General features: G+C 43.0%; 1 protein-coding gene across 1 annotated transcript in view; it reads right to left on the reverse strand.

Moving 5' to 3' along the window:
* CUBN (cubilin) overlaps positions 1–25,014 on the reverse strand; it is a 259,514-nt gene that overhangs the window by 47,706 nt on the left and 186,794 nt on the right. Inside the window, exons 34-43 of the mRNA XM_073677458.1 lie at positions 21,245–21,358; positions 12,061–12,189; positions 10,539–10,671; positions 5,669–5,874; positions 4,781–4,962; positions 2,612–2,807; positions 2,227–2,424; positions 1,799–1,945; positions 1,242–1,432; positions 688–859 (exon numbers count right to left, since the gene is read on the reverse strand). Coding sequence (XP_073533559.1) covers positions 688–859; positions 1,242–1,432; positions 1,799–1,945; positions 2,227–2,424; positions 2,612–2,807; positions 4,781–4,962; positions 5,669–5,874; positions 10,539–10,671; positions 12,061–12,189; positions 21,245–21,358 — 1,668 coding nt within the window. The remainder of the gene's footprint in view (positions 1–687; positions 860–1,241; positions 1,433–1,798; positions 1,946–2,226; positions 2,425–2,611; positions 2,808–4,780; positions 4,963–5,668; positions 5,875–10,538; positions 10,672–12,060; positions 12,190–21,244; positions 21,359–25,014) is intronic.

Consider the following 25,014-nt stretch of genomic DNA (forward strand, 5'->3'; position numbering starts at 1 on the left):
CAGTGTTGGGTGTGCCTGGAGATGTGAGCACAAGAGCTGTATTTTCGCAATAAGGAAAGCTGAACCTTTTATGTTTGTTCCTGAGCGGGCAGATCCCTGCAGCAACATGGACTGTGCCATGTTATGTTTTTGTTTTCCCATTAGGTCAGAAAGGCCATGTTTATTTTGCTAAACTCTGCATTGGTTTATGCAGTACCTTTAATAAACCAGTGGAAGATTTAAAGAGACAGCATTCCTGTGTCTACCTCTATGTGCAGCCAAGTGAGCCAATCTATTACAGATCACAAAACATAACAAAATCATGAAAAATGGTCTCAATGTTGCCCTTGCACATTTATTAGGGCGCCCTCTGGTGTTCTCCAAATTGCCTCTCAGAACGTCATCCTGATGTGTCCAGTGTCGGCGGTCACACATGCTCAGTAACTCGGTTGGATCCTCTTGCATGCAGGCGGTAGACTGATTCCTGTTACTGTGAATGGCAGTCACTAAGAATCTGTCTACTAGAATTAACTTCTTCTCACTTGTACTGTACACATTAGATGGACGTTCTGAGAAGGAATCACAAAAACAGCAGGGGGCGCCATAACAAGTGTATAACCAGCCAGATCTACACAGAGGAGAATAACCAGAGAAAGTCATATTTACTCATGAGAGTCTGGAGACCATCTACATAAAATAATCACATACCTAGACTTTTAGCCTCATATCTGAGTTTAAACCCTTTCCCTTCATTACTGGCGTCTGTGATGAATCGGACAAAGAGTTCATTGTCGGAGGTGTGCATGGTGGACGGCGCATTCCTGCCACAGAATTTTCCATTTCCAAGTGGAGGGGCTGACTCATCGGGTCCATTTTTCATCTGGTAAAGTACACAATTAGGGTTATATTCATTGTTGTGTTCTGATTATAATATTTTCCTACTTTGAATACTGACGCGATCCTGAGACAGGTGAACGATGACGTCATCACTGAGTGTGTGTTATTTGCAAATTTGCAGCGAAAACTATCTTGCACCACATTGAAAAAAATTTCATTTTATGTGCCTTGTTCGACAAGGAGGTGTGACTTTGCAGAAAAGTTGGTGTGGTTTGTTGTAAAATGGGTGTGGCCTAACGTGCGACCCCATACTCCAAAATTAAACCTGCTAGTAGGATGTGTAAACTTAGACTAGAAAGACTGAAGATTTAAAAGATTTATCCAACAACAGCCACTAGCATCAATCTGTCTCCCCTTTAAGGTACCTCTAAGTAGTCTCCACCTCCGCAGGAGCCATCGTTGTTCAGTACTTCGAATGTTTGTTCAAAATGGACGGCAATTGTGAATCCAGTGGTGACCATGACGTGCCACGTGCAGTTCTGATTGGGAGTGTAGTTTTCGGGGTAATCCTGTGATGTGATCAGTCCCCTATTTGCATGTAAATATCCACCACAACCTGAATAAGAGAAAAAAATACATCAAAGGAAAACCCACTTCTTCATGGGGGTACAGCAGGGGAGGGATTTACAATTTTACCATATTAGTCTTTTTTCGTATAGAGTGTACATAAAAGAGGGGGCCTCATGGCAAAAATCAAAATAGAGACCCCTGTTATGGAGCCAATGAAGAATAGGGTATGCTTCCTCCTTCTATAACACGTTGCCAACTCCTCAACCCTTGTTTGCTAGAAATACGGTTCCTCAGGGGCGGGGAGTGCTGAACAGGTTCTTACCTATCAGTACCGAGGGGGAATGTAGTCAGTCACCAACCCTAAATGTATAGTGAAAAGTGTATAACTAGAATAAGATTAAAGAAACCTTACTTTTGTGATAAGACGCATTGAACCCCCTTCCAGAAACACTTCCATCAGAGGCAAAGTACAAGAACATTGAATCACCAGATGATCGAATTGGTCCAGGAATCTCTCGACCGCAGATAGTGGCAAGTGTGGGGGCAATGTTGTTGTCTCCTTGATGACAGAATGTTAACAATATTAGAAAGTAATATTAGCAACAACAATAATGATAACAGATCAAAATCCCCTGTATTGATTTAATAGATAACATTTTGGGTGCCCGCAGTCACCACTAGAGGGAGCCCTGGAGCTTAATGCAGACTGTGCTCCTCCTAGTGGTGACACTCGGAAATTGAATCAGAAAAAGTGAAGCACAAAAATACATTAAAAAAATATGATAGTAAATGGTAGACAGACACTTTATTATATTCTTTATCGAATAATCTCTCACTTACCGTCTCTGATGACAAGCTTGTCACTATTGCATGTGGTATGTGCTTCAATATCCACCGACAAGAGATTCAGCTCCACTGTGGATTGAGGAGACCTGATCACCCAGGTACATACAATCCTTGGCGAGTACATATTCGGCCATCCAGGAGAGAAAAGGAATAATGGTGTTTCTCCGGTCCGTAAAACTCCACCACATGCACCTGTGATGCAATGCATAAACAGCTGGAGTAAATCAGCGCTATAAGGAGACCTCCTAGAGATGAAAAATTAAATAGTGCCCCCAATCCCAAATTTTCATACCAATAGCTTTATTAAACATACTGAAAAAAAATAGCTGAAAAATCTAGGATGTTTTCCTAATTCCTTACAGGCAGCTAATATTCATACCTGGAGCTATGGTGGGTACTGGCTCCGGTGATACATTGATTGCTCTCCATTCCAGGAAAAACCCCCTCCTGCTGATACTGTTGTCACTTAGGAAATGAATTGTCACTGTGCTACCAGAGGAGAAGAGTGAAGGTGGAGGGGTAAGCCCACAATACGTGCCAATCACGTGAAAGTGAATGTTAGGTCCATCAAATATCTGCAAAAAAAAATACAATCCAAAACTGCAAAACTACACACAAATAAGAAAACACATAATTATAGTATCCAAAACAGCTGCTGCACTAACTAAAAGCAGCGCCAGCATGCTAAAGCCCACAGCCAGGTATTGTTATGTTCATATGTTATTCCTCCTGAAAATAATGCTGAATAAATTGGCAAAAGGGTGATACCATTCCTTTTCTCATTAGGGTGTGGTATCTACACATTTTGACATTTTGAGCACTGATTGGATAATGCCAGACTGTGTAGGGACAAGACCAGATCTTAATGGAAATTCAGTGTTTAAAGAGGTTGTCCACTACTTTAACATTGATGGCCAATCCTTAGGATAGGTCATTGTGACATGTAGAAATACCGCTGTTGCTTTAAAATCATTCAGCAACTATTAGAAGTAACACAAGCACAGGAGACAGGAAGTGTTTTAGCAGAACCCCAGGTGGATTGTGGGGAAGTTGTTTACTGTCTGACCAGAGCCAAAGAGAAAGGTGGCTTATGATCTGTATCTCACAGAAGTTAACGAAACAGAATTCAGGTCAGGAGGGAAGCTAAACACAGGTCAGAAAGACTCCCCGAGCTAACAGTGTGGAGTATTATCAGCCAGGAAGATAAGGACTGGAAAAAATCCTATCATACAGATCATCTCCCTCATTACACCCTTCCCCCCTCTATCTCCATGCAGGATAAAGAATGCTGTGTACTATTGAGTCCTTGTAAAGGAAAAGCCTGTGGTTGTGTAAGCATAGAAGTGTGCTGTACTGTGCTACCGGATAATAGACTGTGTACTGCTGTGCTGCAAAGGAGACTGTACTGTTATTACTGGAGCCTGTTGCTCAAATAGACATTTGCATTGCGCTGGCCGTGCCTCATAAAATGTTACTGTTCTACCGTTTATGAAGACTCTTGTCAGATGTGTCTGGTCAGCATCTGAATCTATCGTGTGCCTGAGAGAAGCTGCAGCCTATGGTCGCCCTAAGTAACGGTCCCCACAGGATTCCAACAAATTCATGTAAGCGGTCTCGCCCCTATATGAACTTAGGCGGCGTGCGTGTAACATCATCAATGTCTGATCGGTGGGGGTGCGACACCCGACACCCTTGCCGATCAGATGTTCTCGGTGGCGGTAGCAGCCGGAACTGCTCAGTTATGGAGCTGTGCTGTGCAGCTCCATCTACTGCATAGTGGTCGCAGCCGGGTACTGCACATCTGTCTCGCATTTATTTGTATAGGCGACGGATGTGCAGTGCCGGACGAGGCCACTATACAGCAGACAGAGCTGCACAGCACAGCTCGGTAACTCAGCAGCTCCGGCCGCTACCCCCACCGAGAACATCTGATCGACGAGAGTGCTAGATCATCAATGTTAAAGTAGTGGACAACCTCTTTACTATTGACTTAAAATTTAAAAAAAAACATATTTCAATAAATTAATTTGATATTCAGTAAATTTAAGTTGAAAATTACTTTTGTCAAGTTTCAATATCGTTGACCATTGTGAGTTTTTCTTACTTTAACAGTAGGGTACTCTCAATTTTGTCCACGAGTGTACATAAGTATACTTTTCAAAAGGGGTATCATCACCTTGTTATGCTTCCCTCTCTCCTAAAACACCAGGGTTGGTGGGAATTTATTCGCACGTCCCAATCCATTGGTCACACTAGCGGTCTATCAGCACGGCAGAGGGAGTACCATCTCTTACCTGCTGACGCCTGCAGATCTTCTTTAGATTAGCCGGCCTGACGCAACGTCATATGTGCATCATGCCGCAACGATGACGATGTGCAGTTTGCCAACTTGACTTTTAATTTTTTTTTTTTTTTACGGACGCATTGGAAAACCATAATAATTAATTGTTATAAGTGATACATGCCTGCAGACCATAATTCTGATATGAGCCATAACCATAATAAAATCAAGAGTTTTATCCCATAAATGATCGGGATTACAACGTACTCGTAGTTTGTCGTAGTTGCAGCTTGCGTGGTCTTCAATGTCCATCTCCATAAATGTCATCTCAATGATGCGACCTGATTCCACATTGATATTCCAGGTGTAGTCCGAATGGTGAGGATACGGCCTGGGCCACAGCGGAGATGCAATTTGTCCAGAGCTTCCTTCTATATTGTTCCCAAATACTAATGCCATTGAATACAAATAGATTAGATGTTATAAAAACCACATATACCTTCTTTCCTAAAACAGCGCCACACCCATCCACTGGTTGTTGATAGTATTACAGCTCAAACCTATTCATCTTAGTGGGGCTGAGCTAGAATATCAGATACATATAATTGATTTGTGCAGCATGGCAAGTTTTCGATTATACCTTTCCAACAGTTTAAAGGTGTTTTCCATTTCAAAAAACCCTCAAATTTATTTATTTATTTTTTTTTAAACAGTGCTTTTCTTACCCTCCCTGGGTCCGGCACTAAGTATTTGCAGCTCCCAAAGACTGTTATTGTCTGCAGCGCTGACGTCATGCTGATACCACTGCAGCCAATTACTGAAGTCACCCGCTCTGAGCTCACTGATTGGCTGCCATGCTGTCGACGTGATGACAATGACAACAGACACTGGGAGCAGCAGAGGAGACTCAGTGCTGGACCCAGGGAGGGTGAGTGTAGCCCCGTTTTTTTTTTTCTAAAAACAAACGACAGTTTCAGAAATAGAGGATATCCGTAACTGGAAAACCCCTTTAAACTTTTTTTTTTGTATTTCATTTTCTTTAAATTTATTATTATTATTATTATTATTATTATTATTATCTCTTATCCCAATTTTTTGATAGACATTTTTATTGTGTATTTTCAGAACAGATGGAAATGAGGTGAATTGACTTACAGTGGGAGAAGGTGGCTCGAAACCCAGGGCCGCTGACGGCAGCATCAGACACAAACTTCACCCAAAGGATATGACCGACGATTGAGGTGACATTACTTGGCAATGTGTTTCCACAGAAATGTCCTAAGGATTCTCCGGTGTCATTTCCTTCTCTAATTTCTACAAAATCACTCAAACAGTTGTCAGTGGTCTGAAGTGAGAATGACCTGAGGGAAGAGCAATAAAGGGAGATTACAGGGGGGTCAAACAATACTCAGAACGGGACACGGCCTTCTTGTGAGTGAAGAGGTTCCGCCATAGGAGAATGAAGGATTTCAACTTAAATTATTAGGGACCTGTAACACCGCAAGGAAATTCAGAAGAACCAGGATTTATGAAGGCTATTAATATGTAATATGCATATCCCTATCACATGTAAAGCGCCATGGAATTAATGGCGCTATAATAATAAATAATAATAATAATATTAATGTCCTAAACTAACTGCCTCATTAAAAGGATATTCCCATCTCCGAGATCCTATCCCAATATGTAGTAGGTGTAATAATAATAATATTAGCAAATACCTCCAATTAGAAATATAGGATAGTTCTTCTGATTCACTATGTTGCTTACCCCATGGGCAGGGCATTGCAGTAGCTTAAGTATCCATGGTTATGTCCACTCACATAGTAACAGTTAGTTAATTAGCTTGCTGTTGCTGGATGTAACCATGGATACATAAGTTACTGCAATGCCCTGCACATGGGGTAAGCAACATAGTGAATCAGAAGAACTATACTACATTTCTAATTGGAGGCATTTACTAATATTATTATTATTATTATTATTACATTTACTACATATTGGGATAGGATCTTGTAGATGGGAATATCCTTTTAAGGATAGATCATAGATGATGCTTTCAGTTTGGGTCATGAAAGCAAGGAATCCCAAAAACCCAAGAATGTAAATCTAACAATCAATTCTCATATTATGTAGGGGTAAGAAAACATCCAGTTAAAAAGTTTGTCCCATCTTTTTTCAGGAGTGCATCGCTCCCCAGCCTCTCGACTTTTTGATTGCTAGGGGGGTAGGTGCTCCCGACAGATTGAAAGTTCGTCGTGCTGGCCTGAACTGTGCGCTCCGGATCTTTGCCTTTAGAGCATTCGAAGCACAGCTGGACTAACATCCATAGCACCTCTCCATTATTAATCTGGTCTTTTTCTGACGGTGTCAGCAGTTACCTCAATGAATTCACTGCAGTTCATAGCCCCGGCTGGGAACGCAGCCTCAGTGACTGACGGTGAACTCTAAGACGTGACCGCTAGTCAGGGAGGCTGAGCTCACAGCAGCTCATTACTCATTGGTTTTCAGCCTGGACGGTTGCATCTTGGCACCGTCCAGGTTGAAAACTATTTATCCCAGACATGGATTATGGCATGGGACAGAACTCCGGAGAGGTGAGGGATATGGTTGTTTTTTCATTTTTTATTTCTTACAGGAGACGAGGGTTTCATTGGAATAGGCATTAACAACAATATTCACCTGTTTATTATTTTCTGTTTTTTACAGAAAAACAGAAAATTGTATGCACATGACAGCGTGGCAAACACTGGATGTTTGGGCCACCCATTCAAGTGAATGGGATCCGGGTTCGAGTACTATTCTGGTATCTGAACCCGAACTTTTAATAAATTGTCTGGACCTGAACATCCAGGGGTTTGCCCATCGCTAGTGATCGCCCATCCCCTAGGCAAAAAGCAGTAAACAAAAAAAGTAGGGCTAGCGGGAGAACGGTGAGGCAAATATTAATTAAAACATTAAACATCCTGAAATTCCAGCTGAGAAGTGCAAGAAGCTTATAGATGGCTACAAGAAACATTTGGAGGCTGTCAGCAATGCCAAAGGGTGTGCAGCCAAGTATTAATCAGGGGTGCACATTGTTCAGATGGCAATGCACAACGCTTTCCTTCTGTGAAAATGTGCAGGCCAGACTTCTGCGTCGTACCTTCACTTCCAGGAGACAGTTATCAAGGCCCTGATATTTGGCAGTGGTGGCGGAGCGGGCCCAACTACTTCTGGAACTGAAGGACCTTGAGTTGTACCGGGCCAGCATTTCCCGGGGCAGATCCCTCACAGCGGAAAAAAAAGGTAAGTCACAAAAGAAGTGCCGAGTGTGTTACCGAAGGGGAATACGCAAGGACACCATTTACCAATGTGACACCTGCCCCGACAAACCTGGCCTCTGCATGAAAGACTGCTTCAAAAGGTACCATACTTCCATGGACTACTGAATTAAATTCTGACGTATGAAAACCTGACGAACACTACACAGCTGACGTAGTGTTCGTCAGGTTGTCATACTTCAGTTGTGTAGTGTTTGTCAGGTTGTCCTACACAACTGGCGTATAACACTACATTATAAAATTGACAAATCAGGTATCCGTTCCAAAAAGGGGGCACTTGTTGGGCATTTCCACTGTTTAGGCACATCAGGGACTCTGAGAACGTGACATGACGCCCGCAGACCATTCCACCAAAGTCTGCATTCCAAAGTGTCACTCCTTCCCTTCCGAGCCCTGACATGCGCCCAAACAGTAGTTTTCTCCAACACATGAGGTATCAGAGTACTCAGGAGAAATTTCACAACAACTTTTGGGGTCCAATTTCTCCTAGTACCCTCGTGAAAATAAAAATATTGCGGCTAAAAGAGCTTTTTTGGGGAAAAAAATGATTTTTTTTTTTTCACGGCTCTACGTCATAAACCTTTGCAAAACACTTGGGGGTTCAAAGTGCTCACCACACATCTAGATAAGTTCCCTAAGGGGTCTAGTTTCCAAAATGGGGTCACTTGTGGGGGAGCTCCAATGTTTAGGCACACAGGGGCTCTCCAAACGCGACATGGTGTCCGATAGCAAATTGGAACCATGTCGCGTTTGGAGAGCCCCTATGTGCCTAAACATTGGAGCTCCCCCACATGTGACCCCATTTTGGAAACTAGACCCCCCAAGGCACCTATCTTGATGCATAGTAAGCACTTGGAACCCCCAGGTGCTTCACAAATTAATCCGTAAAAATGAAAAAGTGGAAAAAAAACACTTTTTTATTTTTACGGATTAATTTGAGAAGCACCTGGGGGTTCCAAGTGCGCACTATGCATCTAGATAGGTGCCTTGGGAGGTCTAGTTTCCAAAATGGGGTCACTTGTGGGGGAGCTCCAATGTTTAGGCACACAGGGGCTCTCCAAACTCAACATGGTGTCCGCTAACAATTTGAGCTGATGTTCCATTCAATTTGTTAGCGGACACCATGTCGCGTTTGGAGAGCCCCTGTGTGCCTAAACATTGGAGCTCCCCCACAAGTGACCCCATTTTGGAAACTAGACCCCCCAAGGCACCTATCTAGATGCATAGTAAGCACTTGGAACCCCCAGGTGCTTCACAAATTAATTCGTAAAAATGAAAAAGTGGAAAAAAAAACACTTTTTTATTTTTACAGATTAATTTGTGAAGCACCTAGGTTTTTTTTCTTGTTACCCCTGCGAAAATAAAAAAAATTGGGTCTAAAGTAACATTTTTGTGAAAAAAGTTAAATGTTCATTTTTTTCTTCCACATTCCAAAAATTCCTGTGAAGCACCTGAAGGGTTAATAAAGTTCTTGAATGTGGGTTTGAGCACCTTGAGGGGTACAGTTTTTAGAATGGTGTCACTTTTGGGTATTTTCTGTCATAAAGACCTCTCAAAGTGACTTCAAATGTGATGTGGTCCCTAAAAAATGGTTTTGTAAATTTTGTTGGAAAAATGAGAAATCGCTGGTCAACTCCTTAACAAAAAAAAATTTTGGTTCCAAAATTGTGCTGATGTAAAGTAAACATGTGGGAAATGTTATTTATTAACTTTTTTGTGTGACATATCTCTCTGATTTAAGGGAATAAAAATTCAAATTTTGAAAATTGCAAAATTTTCAAAATTTTCGCCAAATTTCCGTTTTTTCACAAATAAACGCAAGTGATATCGAAGAAATTTTACCACAATCATGAAGTACAATATGTCATGAAAAAAAATTCTCAGAATCAGGGGGATCCGTTGAAGAGTTCAAGAGTAATTACCTCATAAAGTGACAGTGGTCAGAATTGTAAAAATTGGCCTGGTCATTAACGTGCAAACCATCCTCGGGGGTAAAGGGGTTAAAATTGCAACATGGAAGTTGAAAAACAATGTTTTATTGTAGTATTACTTTGGACCACTAAGTAAAAAATCCTGAGGATATAACTTTGGTACATTTTCATTTATTTCTGAAGATATTGTACAGTCTATGAAAAAAATGAAGGGGTGCTAATATTGGTGAGCAGCACTGTACCACAGTCCATGAAAAAAATAGGATAACAATGAAAGTCTACGGATTTTCACGGACTGATAGAATGTAGAATGTGGAGAAACTCCCCCCCCCAGTCCACTTCTGAGAAATACTTATGCCATTCTTATCAAACTCTGATCAGAGCCTGATAAGAATAATCGGACCGTTTTTCTCGGAAGGAGAGAGAACGGTCGTTTGCACCTACCCTTTATGACATGGGACTCTAAGCTTTATAACCCCTTTCACAAACTTTTCTTACATGCATCTGTAGCATATTATAACATGATTAAAGTTGATTTCCCTTTTAAATTAGTTCTGGGTGAGCATTTCTATTTGTCTAACTTGCGCCTCTTATGATGTATCCATACGAGGACATGTTTGCACAATAACAGTAGAGTTAATAATGCTATGCTCTGGAGGATTGTTATCTTTCCAGATTCCAATTTATAATAATAATTTTCCTGCCAGATGTTACATTTCCTTCCTGGAAGGCCATTAAAATGGAAATAATATGAAGCGAGAAGACGTTTACATGAAAGAGAGCATGAGCCGATGGCCAGGAGAGCTGAGAATCTTCCAAACACACTCCGTATTTGCTGGATAATTGTCTGGATACCCGGGACTGTTAAATGCTCCGTTCTCCATATGTAAGGTCCCTCCACACGCTAAAAGAGAGAAGATGTAAGATGGTCAAATAATATACAGAAGTCACTTAGGAGGAGCAGGTGGGAATGAAGCTCTACTGGGTCCTAGGATTGAGATTGATGATGTCACTCTGCTCAGCTCAGTGATGTCACTCTGCTCAGCTCAGTGCTGTCACTCTGCTCAGCTCAGTGATGTCACTCTGCTCAGCTTAGTGATGCCATTCTGCTCAGCTCAGTGATGTCACTCTGCTCAGCTCAGTGATATCACTCTGCTCAGCTCAGTGATATCACTCTTGTTCAGCTCAGTGATGTCACACTTGCTTAGCTCAGTGATGTCACTCTTGTTCAGCTCAGTGATGTCATTCTGCTCAGCTCAGTGATGTCACACTTGCTCAGCTCAGTGATGTCACTCTTGTTCAGCTCAGTGATGTCATTCTGCTCAGCTCAGTGATGTCACACTTGCTCAGCTCAGTGATGTCACTCTTGCTCACCTCAGTGATGGATGGTACACATGCAAGAAATAAGAGTATGTTCACACTAGCAAAAAGATACAAAGCCTACAAAAGATAAAATATATTACATACCCTACCATCATTATATATAAAAATGTAAAGCAAAGTTGTCACCATGTCACTGGTGGGACGGCTTGTATACTTTTTTTGATCAAAAATAGTTCACTAAGTACCCTATATTTCATATGCAACTTTGCTTTACATTTTTATACATAATGATGGTAGGGTATGTGATATATTTTGTCTTTTGTAGGTTTTGTATCTTTTTGCTAGTGTGAACATGCTCTTACTTCTTGCATGTGTACCATCCTAGACTTCAGTTCACATTGCTTGTTTTTTTTTCACCTCAGTGATGTCACTCTTGCTCAGCTCAGTGATGTCACACTTGCTTAGCTCAGTGATGTCACTATTATTCAGCTCAGTGATGTCACTCTTATTCAGCTCAGCGATGTCACTTTTGTTCAGCTCAGTGATGTCACTCTTGTTCAGCTCAGTGATGTCACTTTTGTTCAGCTCAGTGATGTCACTCTGCTCAGCTCAGTGATGTCACTTTTGCTCAGCTCAGTGATGTCACTTTTGTTCAGCTCAGTGATGTCACTCTGCTCAGCTCAGTGAAGTCACTTTTGCTCAGCTCAGTAATGTCACTCTTGCTCAGCTCAGTGATGTCACTCTTGTTCAGCTCAGTGATGTCACTCTTGTTCAGCTCAGTGATGTCACTCTTGTTCAGCTTAGGGATGTCACACTTGCTCAGTTCAGTGACATCACTCTTGCTCAGCTCAGTGATGTCACTGTCTTGCTCCACTGACATTTTCGGGTAGAGATAATCACGAGCTCCACTGTCTGAATGGATGAAAATGGGGGCTTGTAGGCCTTCTTAAAGGAATATTATGAGTCTTACCCGACATTGATGCTGAGCATGATGCATGAAAACCCTTCATATTTGTATTGCTATTAGAGACAAATTTGACCACCAGGGCATTACTGAGTGACGTGACGGGATGGGGTATTATTCTGCCACAGAAACGACCTAAAGACAAGAACAAACACTAAGTGTAAAGCCACCGACCAATATTCCAAAAGCTTACCGCAAAATGTGAATAATTAGCGAAAAACAGCCTCTTCACAGAGGAAGAGAACGGGGTCTCTAGTGCCACCTACTAGAGGTAGCAATTCTATAAGTCAATATTGACTCTTTGGAGAACCTTTCACATGACTTAGGATATCAAACCAATCCAGAGTTTTCTCCAAAAGAAAAAGACTCCCATTAACTGTCAGCTGTTTGGTGGCACTTGCCCCTCATCATTGTAAAGTAAGAGATTGATTGGCTGGGGGAGAGACCTTTGATAGAGGATCTACGGGGTAAAGATTCTCCTTAAAGAAAATCCGTCAACATGATTTCATCCCTCAAACTATTTATATGTATGTAGCTCTTTCAAAGACCAGACCTGCGACACCTTTACATGGCCAGTCCGTTCCTCCATTACTGAGAAATCAGCGATTGAATTAATATGTAAATGAGGCTGAATGACTATTTGTAAATATGAAGCCTCTGTCACTCCAGCTCTATTTCCCACCGAGTGCCGCCTCCTCCTTTGTCTGTAATCACACAGCATAAAGGCTGTCAGTCAAGCAAGAGGAGACGGCACTGGAATAACAGAGCTGGAGTGACAGATGCTTCAGAGCTACCATAACTCTTCAGCCTCATTTGCATAGCAATTTAAAAACTGATTTCTCCATAATGGAGAAATGGACTGGTCATGTAAAGGTATTGCTGGACTTGTCTTTGAAAGAGCTTCATGTGCATATAAATACTTAGGGGGTGAAATTTTGCTGACAGATTCCCATTAATGAAACCACCAAGCTGACCTTTCCTCATATTCCATGGAAGAACCCAGAAATACTTTAGTTGTCTGAAAATGGAGTTCTTTTTCTGCGGGAGAAGATTTGGGTTTGACGATATATATTCTAAGTCATGTGACAAGGTTCTTTAAAGGGTTAATTTGGACTTATACCTCCAATATAATATCTTGATTGCTACCTCCAATAGGTGGCACTAGAGTCCCTGTTCTCTTCTTGCATATTTCTATATATAATTGCACAAATCACTTACAGTTATATGAAAAAGTTTGGGCACCCCTATTAATCTTAAGCTTAATGTTTTATAAAAATTGGTGTTTTGGCAACAGCTATTTCAGTTTGATATATGTAATAACTGTTGGACACAGTAATGTTTCAGCCTTGAAATGAGGTTTATTGTACTAACAGAAAATGTGCAATCTGCATTCAAATAAAATTTGACAGGTGCATAAGTATGGGCACCCTTATCATTTTCTTGTTTTAAATACTCCTACCTACATTTTACTGACTTACTAAAGCACTTTTTTTTGTTTTGTAACCTCATTGAGCTTTGAACTTCATAGCCAGGTGTATGCAATCATGAGAAAAGCTACTTAAAGTGGCCACTTGCAAGTTGTTCTCCTGTTTGAATCTCCTCTGAAGAGTGGCATCATGGGCTCCTCAAAACAACTGTCAAATGATCTGAAAACAAAGATTATTCAACATAGTTGTTCAGGGGAAGGATACAAAAAGCTGTCTCAGAGATTTAACCTGTCAGTTTCCACTGCGAGGAACATAGTAAGGAAATGGAAGAACACAGGGACAGTTCTTGTTAAGGCCAGAAGTGGCAGGCCAAGAAAAACATCAGAAAGGCAGAGAAGAAGAATGGTGAGATCAGTCAAGGACAATCCTCAGACCACCTCCAGAGAGCTGCAGCATCAACTTGCTGCAGATGGTGTCACTGTGCATCGGTCAACTATACAATGCACTTTGCACAAGGAGAAGCTGTATGGGAGAGTGATGCGAAAGAAGCCGTTTCTGCAAGCACGCCACAAACAGAGTCGGCTGAGTTATGCAAAAACACATTTGGAGAAGCCAATTTCTCTTTGGAAGAAGGTCATGTGGACTGATGAAACCAAGATTGAGTTGTTTGGTCATACAAAAAGGCGTTATGCATGGCGTCAAAAAGACACAGCATTCCAAGAAAAACTCTTGCTACCCACAGTAAAATTTGGTGGAGGTTCCATCATGCTTTGGGGCTGTGTGGCCAATGCCGGCACCGGGAATCTTGTTAAAGTTGAGGGACGCATGGATTCCACTCAGTATCAGCAGATTCTTGACAATAATGTTCAAGAATCAGTGACAAAGTTGAAGTTACGCAGGGGATGGATCTTTCAGCAAGACAATGATCCAAAACACCGCTCCAAATCTACTCAGGCATTCATGCAGAGGAACAATTACAATGTTCTGGAATGGCCATCCCAGTCCCCAGACCTGAATATCACTGAACATCTGTGGGATCATTTGAAGAGGGCTGTCCATGCTCGACGAACATCAAACTTAACTGAACTGGCATTGTTTTGTAAAGAGGAATGGTCAAAAATACCTTCATCCAGGATCCAGGAACTCATTAAAAGCTACAGGAAGCGACTAGAGGCTGTTATTTTTGCAAAAGGAGGATCTACTAAATATTAATGTCACTTTTCTGGTGAGGTGCCCATACTTATTCACCTGTCAAATTTTGTTTGAATGCAGATTGCACATTTTCTGTTAGTACAATAAACCTCATTTCAAGGCAGAAACATTACTGTGTCCAACAGTTATTACATATATCAAACTGAAATAGCTGTTGCAAAAACACCAATTTTTATAAAACAATAAGCTTAAGATTAATAGGGGTGCCCAAACTTTTTCATATAACTGTACATCCGGAGGAAGCATTAGCTGCTGCTCTCTCACTTCATCCAAATGTATGTGATACATCTGAAGGCGGGGAGAGTGAAACAGCAGCTGATTGGCTGCAGGGATCACGTGACAGAACACCTGAGGAGAACATAAATGTTATTTTATTTTAGATTACTGAGAAAGGAAATGACAGTCGGTGATTTTAAGATTCTATGTAGAAAGGAGGAGCTATTGACAGACACAGACATTCTGCAGCAAGTTCTCCTGGGTAGGGAGGAGGTAGAGGCAGAGACAGAGGGAGGCAAAGAGGGAGGCATATCTAAAGAAGATTATAATGCAGTCTGCAGATCCTGTAGGGCACGTATCAGGTTAGCTAAAGCTGACAATGAATTAAGGCTTGCAAGAGATGTCAAAAGCAATAAAAAAGGATTTTGGGGGTATGTCAAAAGTAAAAGAAAAGTCAAAGATGCTATAGGATTTTTACAGGATGAAAATGGAGAAATGGTAAGAGAGGATGTTGAGAAGGCCGAACTTTTTAATTCCTATTTTGCATCTGTTTTCTCTCAGAAAGAAAATGTAACATCAACTGATCTTCACTGTCCTTTTAAAGGAATAGAGGAATCCAAGTTATCTGTAAACAGATAGATTGTGAGGGAATATTTAGCTAACATAAATGAGTTCAAGTCTCCAGGTCCAGATGAATTACACCCCAGAGTACTGAAGGAGATCGTAGAAGAAATTTTAGAACCACTCTCCATAATCTTTGAAAATTCTTGGAGAACAGGAGAAGTCCCAGAAGACTGGAGAAGAGCAAATGTTGTTCCTATCTTCAAAAAGGGGAAGAAGGTGGACCCAGGGAACTATAGGCCGGTGAGTCTGACTTCTATACCAGGAAAGATCTTTGAACAAATTATTAAACAACATGTATGTAAGTACATGGATAAGAATGAAGTGATTAACCAGAGTCAGCATGGGTTTGTAACTAACAAGTCATGTCAGACTAACTTAATTTCCTTCTATGACAGAATCACTGACTGGGTGGATCAGGGAAATGCTGTAGATATAGTATATCTTGACTTCAGCAAAGCATTTGACAAAGTATCTCACACCATCCTTATTGAAAAAATGACCAAGTATGCAATGGACCAGGCAACTGTTAGGTGGATTCATAACTGGCTTAGTGATCGGACTCAAAGGGTGGTTGTAAATGGCTTCACATCCAGCTGGATGAATGTCTCAAGTGGGGTACCACAGGGCTCCGTCCTGGGACCTGTATTGTTCAACATCTTTATCAATGATTTAGATGAAGGAATTGAGGGTAAACTGATTAAATTTGCTGATGACACAAAGCTAGGAGGGATAGCTAATACTAGAGAAGAGAGAGAGAGGATTCAAACAGACCTAAATAAACTGGAGCAGTGGGCAGCAACCAACAGAATGGTTTTTAACAGGGAAAAATGCAAAGTACTACATCTGGGCAATAAAAATGAAAAAAGCATATACAGAATGGGAGGAATAGAGCTAAGCAACAGTACATGTGAAAAAGACTTAGGTATACTAATAGATCATAGACTGAACATGAGTCAACAGTGTGATGCAGCAGCAAAAAAGGCAAATACAATTCTGGGATGTATTAACAGAAGCATACAGTCTAGATCACGTGAAGTCATTATCGGTCTTTACTCCTCTTTGGTCAGACCTCATCTGGAATACTGTGTACAGTTTTGGGCAACACATTTTAAAAAAGACATAGACAAACTGGAGCAAGTTCAGAGAAGAGCGACCAGAATGGTGACTGGTCTGCAAACCATGTCCTATGAGGAACGGTTTCAGGATTTGGGAATGTTTAGCTTGCAAAAAAGAAGACTGAGAGGAGACTTAATAGCTGTCTACAAATATGTCAAGGGCTGTCACATTGTAGAAGGATCATCTTTATTCTCATTTGCACAAGGAAAGACTAGAAGCAATGGGATGAAACTAAATGGGAGGAGACACAGATTAGATATTAGAAAAAACTTTTTGACAGTTAGGGTGATTAATGAGTGGAACAGGCTGCCACGAGAGGTGGTGAGTTCCCCTTCAATGGACGTCTTTAAACAGAGGCTGGACAGACATCTGTCTGAGATGATCTAGTGAATCCTGCTTTGAGCAGGGGGTTGGACCAGATGACCCAGGAGGTCCCTTCCAACTCTACCATTCTATGATTCTATGATTCTATGACATTCTGCTGCAAGTTCTCCTGAGTAGGGAGGAGGTAGAGGCAGAGACAGACATTCTGCTGCGAGTTCTCCTGAGGAGGGAGGAGCTAGAGGCAGACACAGACATTTTGTGCAAGTTCTCCTGAGGAAGGAGGAGGTAGAGGCAGACACAGACATTCTGTGCAAGTTCTCCTGAGGAAGGAGGAGCTAGAGGCAGACACAGACTTTCTGCTGCAAGTTCTCCTGAGTAGGGAGGCGGTAGAGGCAGAGACAGACATTCTTCTGCAAGTTCTCCTGAGTAGGGAGGAGGTAGAGGCAGAGACAGACATTCTGCTGCAAGTTCTCCTGAGTAGGGAGGAGGTAGAGGCAGAGACAGACATTCTGCTGCAAGTTCTCCTGAGTAGGGAGGAGGTAGAGGCAGAGACAGACATTCTGCTGCAAGTTCTCCTGAGTAGGGAGGAGGTAGAGGCAGAGACAGACATTCTGCTGTGAGTTCTCCTGAGTAGGGAGGAGGTAGAGGCAGAGACAGACATTCTGCTGGGAGTTCTCCTGAGGAGGGAGGAGCAAGAGGCAGACACAGACATTCTGTGCAAGTTCTCCTGAGGAGGGAGGAGCTAGAGGCAGACACAGACATTATGTGCAAGCTCTCCTGAGGAAGGAGGAGATAGAGGCAGACACAGACATTCTGCTACAAGTTCTCCTGAGCAGGAAGGAGGTAAAGGCAGAGACAGACATTGTGCTGCAAGTTCTCCTGAGTAGGGAGGATGTAGAGGCAGAGACAGACATTCTGCTGCAAGTTCTCCTGAGTAGGGAGGAGGTAGAGGCAGAGACAGACATTCTGCTGCAAGTTCTCCTGAGTAGGGAGGAGGTAGAGACAGACATTCTGCTGCGAGTTCTCCTGAGGAGGGAGGAGCTAGAGGCAGACACAGACATTCTGCAGCAAGTTCTCCTGAGGAGGGAGGAGGTAGAGGCAGACACAGACATTCTGTGCAAGTTCTCCTGAGGAAGGAGGAGCTAGAGGCAGACACAGACATTCCGCTGCAAGTTCTCCTGAGTAGGGAGGAGGTAGAGGCAGAGACAGACATTCTGCTGGGAGTTCTCCTGAGGAGGGAGGAGCTAGAGGCAGACATAGACATTCTGTGCAAGTTCTCCTGAGGAGGGAGGAGCTAGAGGCAGACACAGACATTCTGTGCAAGTTCTCCTGAGGAAGGAGGAGATAGAGGCAGACACAGACATTCTGCTGCAAGTTCTCCTGAGTAGGTAGGAGGTAGAGGCAGAGACAGACATTGTGCTGCAAGTTCTCCTGAGTAGGGAGGATGTAGAGGCAGAGACAGACATTCTGCTGCAAGTTCTCCTGAGTAGGGAGGAGGTAGAGGCAGAGACAGACATTCTGCTGCAAGTTCTCCTGAGTAGGGAGGAGGTAGAGGCAGAGACAGACATTCTGTGCAAGTTCTCCTGAGGAAGGAGGAGCTAGAGGCAGACACAGACATTCCGCTGCAAGTTCTCCTGAGTAGGGAGGAGGTAGAGGCAGAGACAGACATTCCGCTGCAAGTTCTCCTGAGTAGGGAGGAGGTAGAGGCAGAGACAGACATTCTGCTGGGAGTTCTCCTGAGGAGGGAGGAGCTAGAGGCAGACACAGACATTCTGTGCAAGTTCTCCTGAGGAAGGAGGAGCTAGAGGCAGACACAGACATTCTGTTGCAAGTTTTCCTGAGTAGGGAGGCGGTAGAGGCAGAGACAGATATTCTGCTGCAAGTTCTCCTGAGTAGGGAGGAGGTAGAGGCAGAGAAAGACATTCTGCTGCAAGTTCTCCTGAGTAGGAAGGAGGAGATAGAGGCAGACACAGACATTCTGCTGCAAGTTCTCCTGAGTAGGGAGGAGGTAGAGGCAGAGACAGACATTCTGCTGCAAGTTCTCCTGAGTAGGGAGGAGGTAGAGGCAGAGACAGACATTCTGCTGCAAGTTTTCCTGAGTAGGGAGGAGGTAGAGGCAGAGACAGACATTCTGCTGCGAGTTCTCCTGAGGAGGGAGCAGCTAGAGGCAGACACAGACATTCTGTGCAAGTTCTCCTGAGGAGGGAGGAGCTAGAGGCAGATACAGACATTCTGTGCAAGTTCTCCTGAGGAAGGAGGAGCTAGAGGCAGACACAGACATTCTGCTGCAAGTTCTCCTGAAACGACAGTTACACTTCTCCATAGAACTTTACGAGTAACAACTGGCATTTCCTATCTCCGTAATGGTAATGTCTGTATTCACTGAAGACACATTTTACCAGTGAAATGAGAATTTTGAGAATGAAAGATCAGTCCAGGAGAAGAAAGAAAAAAATATCTCTTATGAGATACAGTACAGACCAAAAGTTTGGACACACCTTCTTATTTAAAGATTTTTCTGTACTATGACTGCTTTGCACACTCTTGGCATTCTCTTGATGAGCTTAACGAGGTAGTCACCGGAAATGGTTTTCACTTCACAGGTGTGCCCTGTCAGGTTTAATAAGTGGGATTTCTTGCCTTATAAATGGGGTTGGGACCATCAGTTGTGTTGTGCAGAAGTCAGGTGGATACACAGCTGATAGTCCTATTGAATAGACTGTTAGAATTTGTATTATGGCAAGAAAAAAGCAGCTAAGTAAAGAAAAACGAGTGGCCATCGTTACTTTAAGAAATGAGCGTCAGTCAGTCCGAAAAATTGGGAAAACTTTGAAAGTGTCCCCAAGTGCAGTTGCAAAAACCATCAAGCGCTACAAAGAAACTGGCTCACATGAGGACCGCCCCAGGAAAGGAAGACCAAGAGTCACCTCTGCTTCTGAGGATAAGTTTATCCGAGTCACCAGCCTCAGAAATCGCAGGTTAACAGCAGCTCAGATTAGAGACCAGGTCAATGCCACACAGAGTTCTAGCAGCAGACACATCTCTACAATAACTGTTAAGAGGAGACTTTGTGCAGCAGGCCTTCATGGTAAAATAGCTGCTAGGAAACCACTGCTAAGGACAGGCAACAAGCAGAAGAGACTTGTTTGGGCTAAAGAACACAAGGAATGGACATTAGACCAGTGGAAATCTGTGCTTTGGTCTGATGAGTCCAAATTTGAGATCTTAGGTTCCAACCACCGTGTCTTTGTGCGACGCAGAAAAGGTGAACGGATGGACTCTACATGCCTGGTTCCCACCGTGAAGCATGGAGGAGGAGGTGTGATGGTGTGGGGGGGCTTTGCTGATAACACTGTTGGGGATTTATTCAAAATTGAAGGCATACTGAATCAGCATGGCTACCACAGCATCTTGCAGTGGCATGCTGTTCCATCCGGTTTGCGTTTAATTGGACCATTATTTATTTTTCAACAGGACAATGACTCCAAACACACCTCCAGGCTGTGTAAGGGCTATTTGACCAAGAAGGAGAGTGATGGGGTGCTACGCCAGAAGACCTGGCCTCCACAGTCACCAGACCTGAACCCAATCGAGATGGTTTGGGGTGAGCTGGATCGCAGAGTGAAGGCAAAAGGGCCAACAAGTGCTAAGCATCTCTGGGAACTCCTTCAAGATTGTTGGAAGACCATTTCCACACACCATTTGGAAAAGCGTTGGCCAGTGCTACAGTTATTATTCATGCCATGAATATGAATCATATACACACATTGGTTCGAAACGCGCAGGTCAGTGTTATTTTTTCCAGGATGTCCTGTTTTTACTGTGTGCGTTTTTTTATTTTTGGATGTATCAATAAACGCTACTGATTTTAATTTTCATCAGTAATCAAGTGCTGGAATATTTCATCTGTTCTTCCTGATTCGTTTCTATTCCTTTCCAAATGGGATTTCTTTCTGCACTCCACTCCACATGGATTCACTATCACTCATGTATGAGAGATGAGCTAAACTCTTTTTTCTATTTGTGAATGGTCAGGTATGGCTCTGTTTTGCAAAAAAAGGAGCCAAGTCTTTTTGTACCATTCCTACAAAATATACAAGGTAACAAGGAGAAAATCCAAACAAAGATAGTGATAACATGTAAAGTTTATCTTTATTTTGAAGGGAACCCGGTCCCATAAAGCAGAAATGACCCATGATTCCTCTGCCAGTCCTTATATAACATTCAATATATACAGTATGTATATACATTTCTGATATATATATATATACCCTTAGAAGGGGAACCATAATTATCTCCATCTAAAATCTCTACAAAGTCTTCAGTACAATTCTGATTCCTGTTTTCAGTTTGGAAATCGGTGAAAGAAATGGTAACATGGTTAACTGTAGGGAGAAATGACACATAAATCATAATTAGTACAAATAGTATAAAATACCCGTAATATAAAAACTGAGCTACAAAAACATCTGTTTTATAGTGTCCGGTGCATTAGCTTCTTTTGGTGCACCATCATCTAGTATACAAATAAAAATACCATGCAGCGCTTAAAGGGGTGATTCAAACTAATATCGATTTTAATCCTAAATGTCTATCTATTTATTGTAATAATCTTATCACATTGTAATGAGCAGTGAGAGCAACGTCTGTTCTAGGGGTGGGACTGGTCTCTGCTCTACTTGTTCACCGCATTCTCTCCTTACAATGCACACTGACAGTGCGCTCTCTTGCCACCTCCTGACTTCTCATTAGAGCAAGCAAAGGAAGCGCACTGTCACTTAGCATTGAAAAGAATATTGCACAATGACAAGGGAGCTCGCATTGAGCATATATCGGCATTAACAACCAACACATGCTCAGTAGAGCAGGGACTAGCCCAACTCCTGAAACGGACGTTACTGATGACATTTCAGGGTGGGGATATAGGCTATGGCAGTGACTGCAGCCTCTGCCTCCTGATGACATACCGTTTGAGTATCCCAGCATGCAATGGGGATTCTCCAGTGAAATGTCATCAAAATTTAAGTATGTAAAAAACAAACAAACAGCTAAATAGATTAGAGAGGGAACGGTGCGTACTTTTTAATTAAAGTATATTAAAAAAGCGATTTGATTATTATAATAAATATGTGGACATTTAGTATTAAAATCAATATTAGTTTTGGACTACCCCTTTAATTATAAGCACCTGTAATGCAGCGGCTTGCTGCATTGCTAAAATGTCCAGGGGGTGTGTTCTGGCTGACCATTTACCTCCCCCTCAGGTGACTGATCACATGACTGTGACATCATCACAGGTCCTGTGTGCATAGAAGGATATATAAATCCTGGTGGTTTAGAAATGAAGAGAGAGAGAGAGGCCTGGTGAAGCCTGGAAGGCAGAGACTGGATCCCTGTGTTTGAGATACCAGTAGCCTTGGAAGGCAAGAGGCTTTGTCCCTGTGTGGGACTCCACTAGCCGGGAAGGCAGAGGCTGGATCCCTGTGTTTGAGATACCAGTAGCCTTGGAAGGCACATGGCTTGGAGACTACGTCTGGGAAGCCTTAAAGCCACAATTGTGGCAGAATCGGGCTGATAGAAGCAGCTGAGACCCGGCAAAGGTAAATCGGCGCTATAAGTGAATATTGTTGCTGTACCTTGCTGAAGTCTGTATTTGAAGCCAAGCGGGCATAGCTGCCACTGAAAAGGCTCTAGGATACATGTGTAACATTCCTGCGAGACACTGAGATGGACTATGTTATGTGCGGTTTATGATGTGTAATAAACTGCTGGACTACATATTACTGGAAAACGTTGCATGTGTGCTTTAATTGACCGGTGAAGCGAGTACCCCAGCGTGATGAATAGCGCTACCTTACATGTGGTGGAGAATGCGGGCAACTGCAGCCTGGTTGCTAGGGGTAACGGCACATGACGATGATTGTGGATACAAGCATCTTGCTGTGGCTCGGCGGGGTCACGAAGATTAAAGCATCTGGCTGTAACTCGGCGGGGTTACGAAAATTGTCGTCGCACTCAAACCTGGTTTAATGTGGCTCGGCGGGGTCACGAAGATTAAAGCATCTTGCTGTAGCTCGGCGGGGTTACGAAAATTGTCGTCGCACTCAAACCTGGTTTGCTGTGGCTTGGTGGGGCCACGAAAATTTTCCGGGGAGAGCGGTGTGAAGCGTCTAGTGTAAACAGTGTACCGCGATGGCTATGAATGGAGCAGTATTCCCAGACGGAATGGAGAAATGGTTAGATGACCGGCTGCAAACGGTCTGCAGCAAAATAGACTTTCCTGAAAAAATGCAGGAGCTGATAAAGATGGAGGTGAAGGGAGCAGCAAATGAGACTGAAACTGTTGAACGATTAAAGTGCCTGTTAAAATCGCAGCAGCAGGCATTTGAGAAACAACAGCAGGTATTTGAGAAACGACAACAGGACTCGCAGCAGGCATTTGAGAAACGACAACAGGTCTTGGTACAGGAAGGGCAGGAGCAGTTGGCCCTTTACAGAAAGGTGGCAGCAGACCATTCCTTGAGTTCTCCTGTGGCGCCGGTACTATCACAGAGTGCCCAGGGAGGCAGTAAGATATGTTGTGAACGGAGTCCTAAGACTATTGCGTTTTTTTTTTTAAAAGTACCCCCTACAGGTGTGGTTGCCCAAAAAGGGGGCGGAGTTTCAAAAGAGCGTGGAGTATAGAAAACCAAAATTGGTTGCTGGATGTTGGTAGCTACCGCCTAAAAATGACAATTTGACCATTGATAACGGGGTAGCTCCAGTAGAAGGGGTTGACGTCAAAGTGGGAGGTGACTTGTTGCTCCACAACACCATGGGGAGTGACACAGATCCCGTAGCTGACGGTGACACTACAAAAGTAGAAAGAGAGTTCAGTCAGGAGGAGCTAGACGAGGTGAGGAAGTCCCCCTCTCGTCGTCGACGGCGCAAGGGCCACAAAAAAGTTGCTCCTGTAGTCTTTGCTGAAAGGGCAAATAAAGAAAATGCAATGTTGTGTGCCTTTATTCCGAGTGTGGATCCTCCTTTAGAAGATCAGGAGGAAGAGTTGGATGCAGTTCTGCAGATTAGTTACAAGCAGGATGAACTACTGAGACAGAAGGATCAGGAACCGACAGCCCTGAAAGAGGAGGTGGCCAATCCTGACCAAGAGCTGGAGTCTATCAGGGAGCAGTATCAGAGTGACGTGAAGCAACTAAAGAAAAACATGGAGAACGTATCCCCGGACCAGCTGAACCTGGAGTCTGAACGGCAGAAAATAAACCAGGTTGTGAGGAACTTGCAGCGAGAACTGGAGGAAAGCAGCGAGGAAATCAACAAATGCAAGGAAAAGTTCCAGAAAAATAAAGAGGAGGTTTTTCAGTTGAAGCTTGACAAAGCGGAGTTTGAAGATGAGCTGTGCGAGATGAAGGATAGTTTCTCCATGGTACAATTAGAACTGATGCAGGTGAAGCAAAAGCTGGATGAGGGTCTACACCAGAGGGATAGGGAGCTATCAGCCTTAAAAGAGGCACTGCAGGATGAAGTTTCTAGACGTGATCAAAACGTAGAACGACTGCGTGAACAGTTCAACCGGGAGCTGTGTGAATCCAAGAAGCAGTATGGTGAATTCAGTAATGATCTGCAACAAATTAAGAGAGACTATGAGGATCTCCTCAAGGTTAAGGAAAAACTAGAGGATGATAAGGCGGATGCAGAGCACATGCGCCGAGTGATAGAGACCACTCTACAGGACACCCGGGATGAGAATGATGATCTCCGCAGAAAGATCCCAGGACTGGAAGCTCAGGGGAAGGAGCTGCAGACGTTCTGTGATGATCTCCAGAGGGCAGAGATGTGCCTTAAGGATAGAATCTGCAAGATGGAGGAGTCTATCGAAGAAGATAAGTATAAAATGGAAGTGGTCAAGACGAGAATTCTTGAATTCATAGCTGTGAGTCAGCTCAGGGGAAGCATACAGGGTGAAGAAGCTGCAAGTCATTTGTCCCTGAAACCTGAGCCAGATGATCGTTTGGAGACCACTGGTGAGACAGAAACGTCTCGG

The sequence above is a fragment of the Phyllobates terribilis genome, unplaced genomic scaffold (assembly GCF_046119375.1).
Source record: "Phyllobates terribilis strain yellow unplaced genomic scaffold, ASM4611937v1 Scaffold_4__5_contigs__length_816908805, whole genome shotgun sequence".
Lineage (NCBI taxonomy): Eukaryota > Metazoa > Chordata > Amphibia > Anura > Dendrobatidae > Phyllobates > Phyllobates terribilis.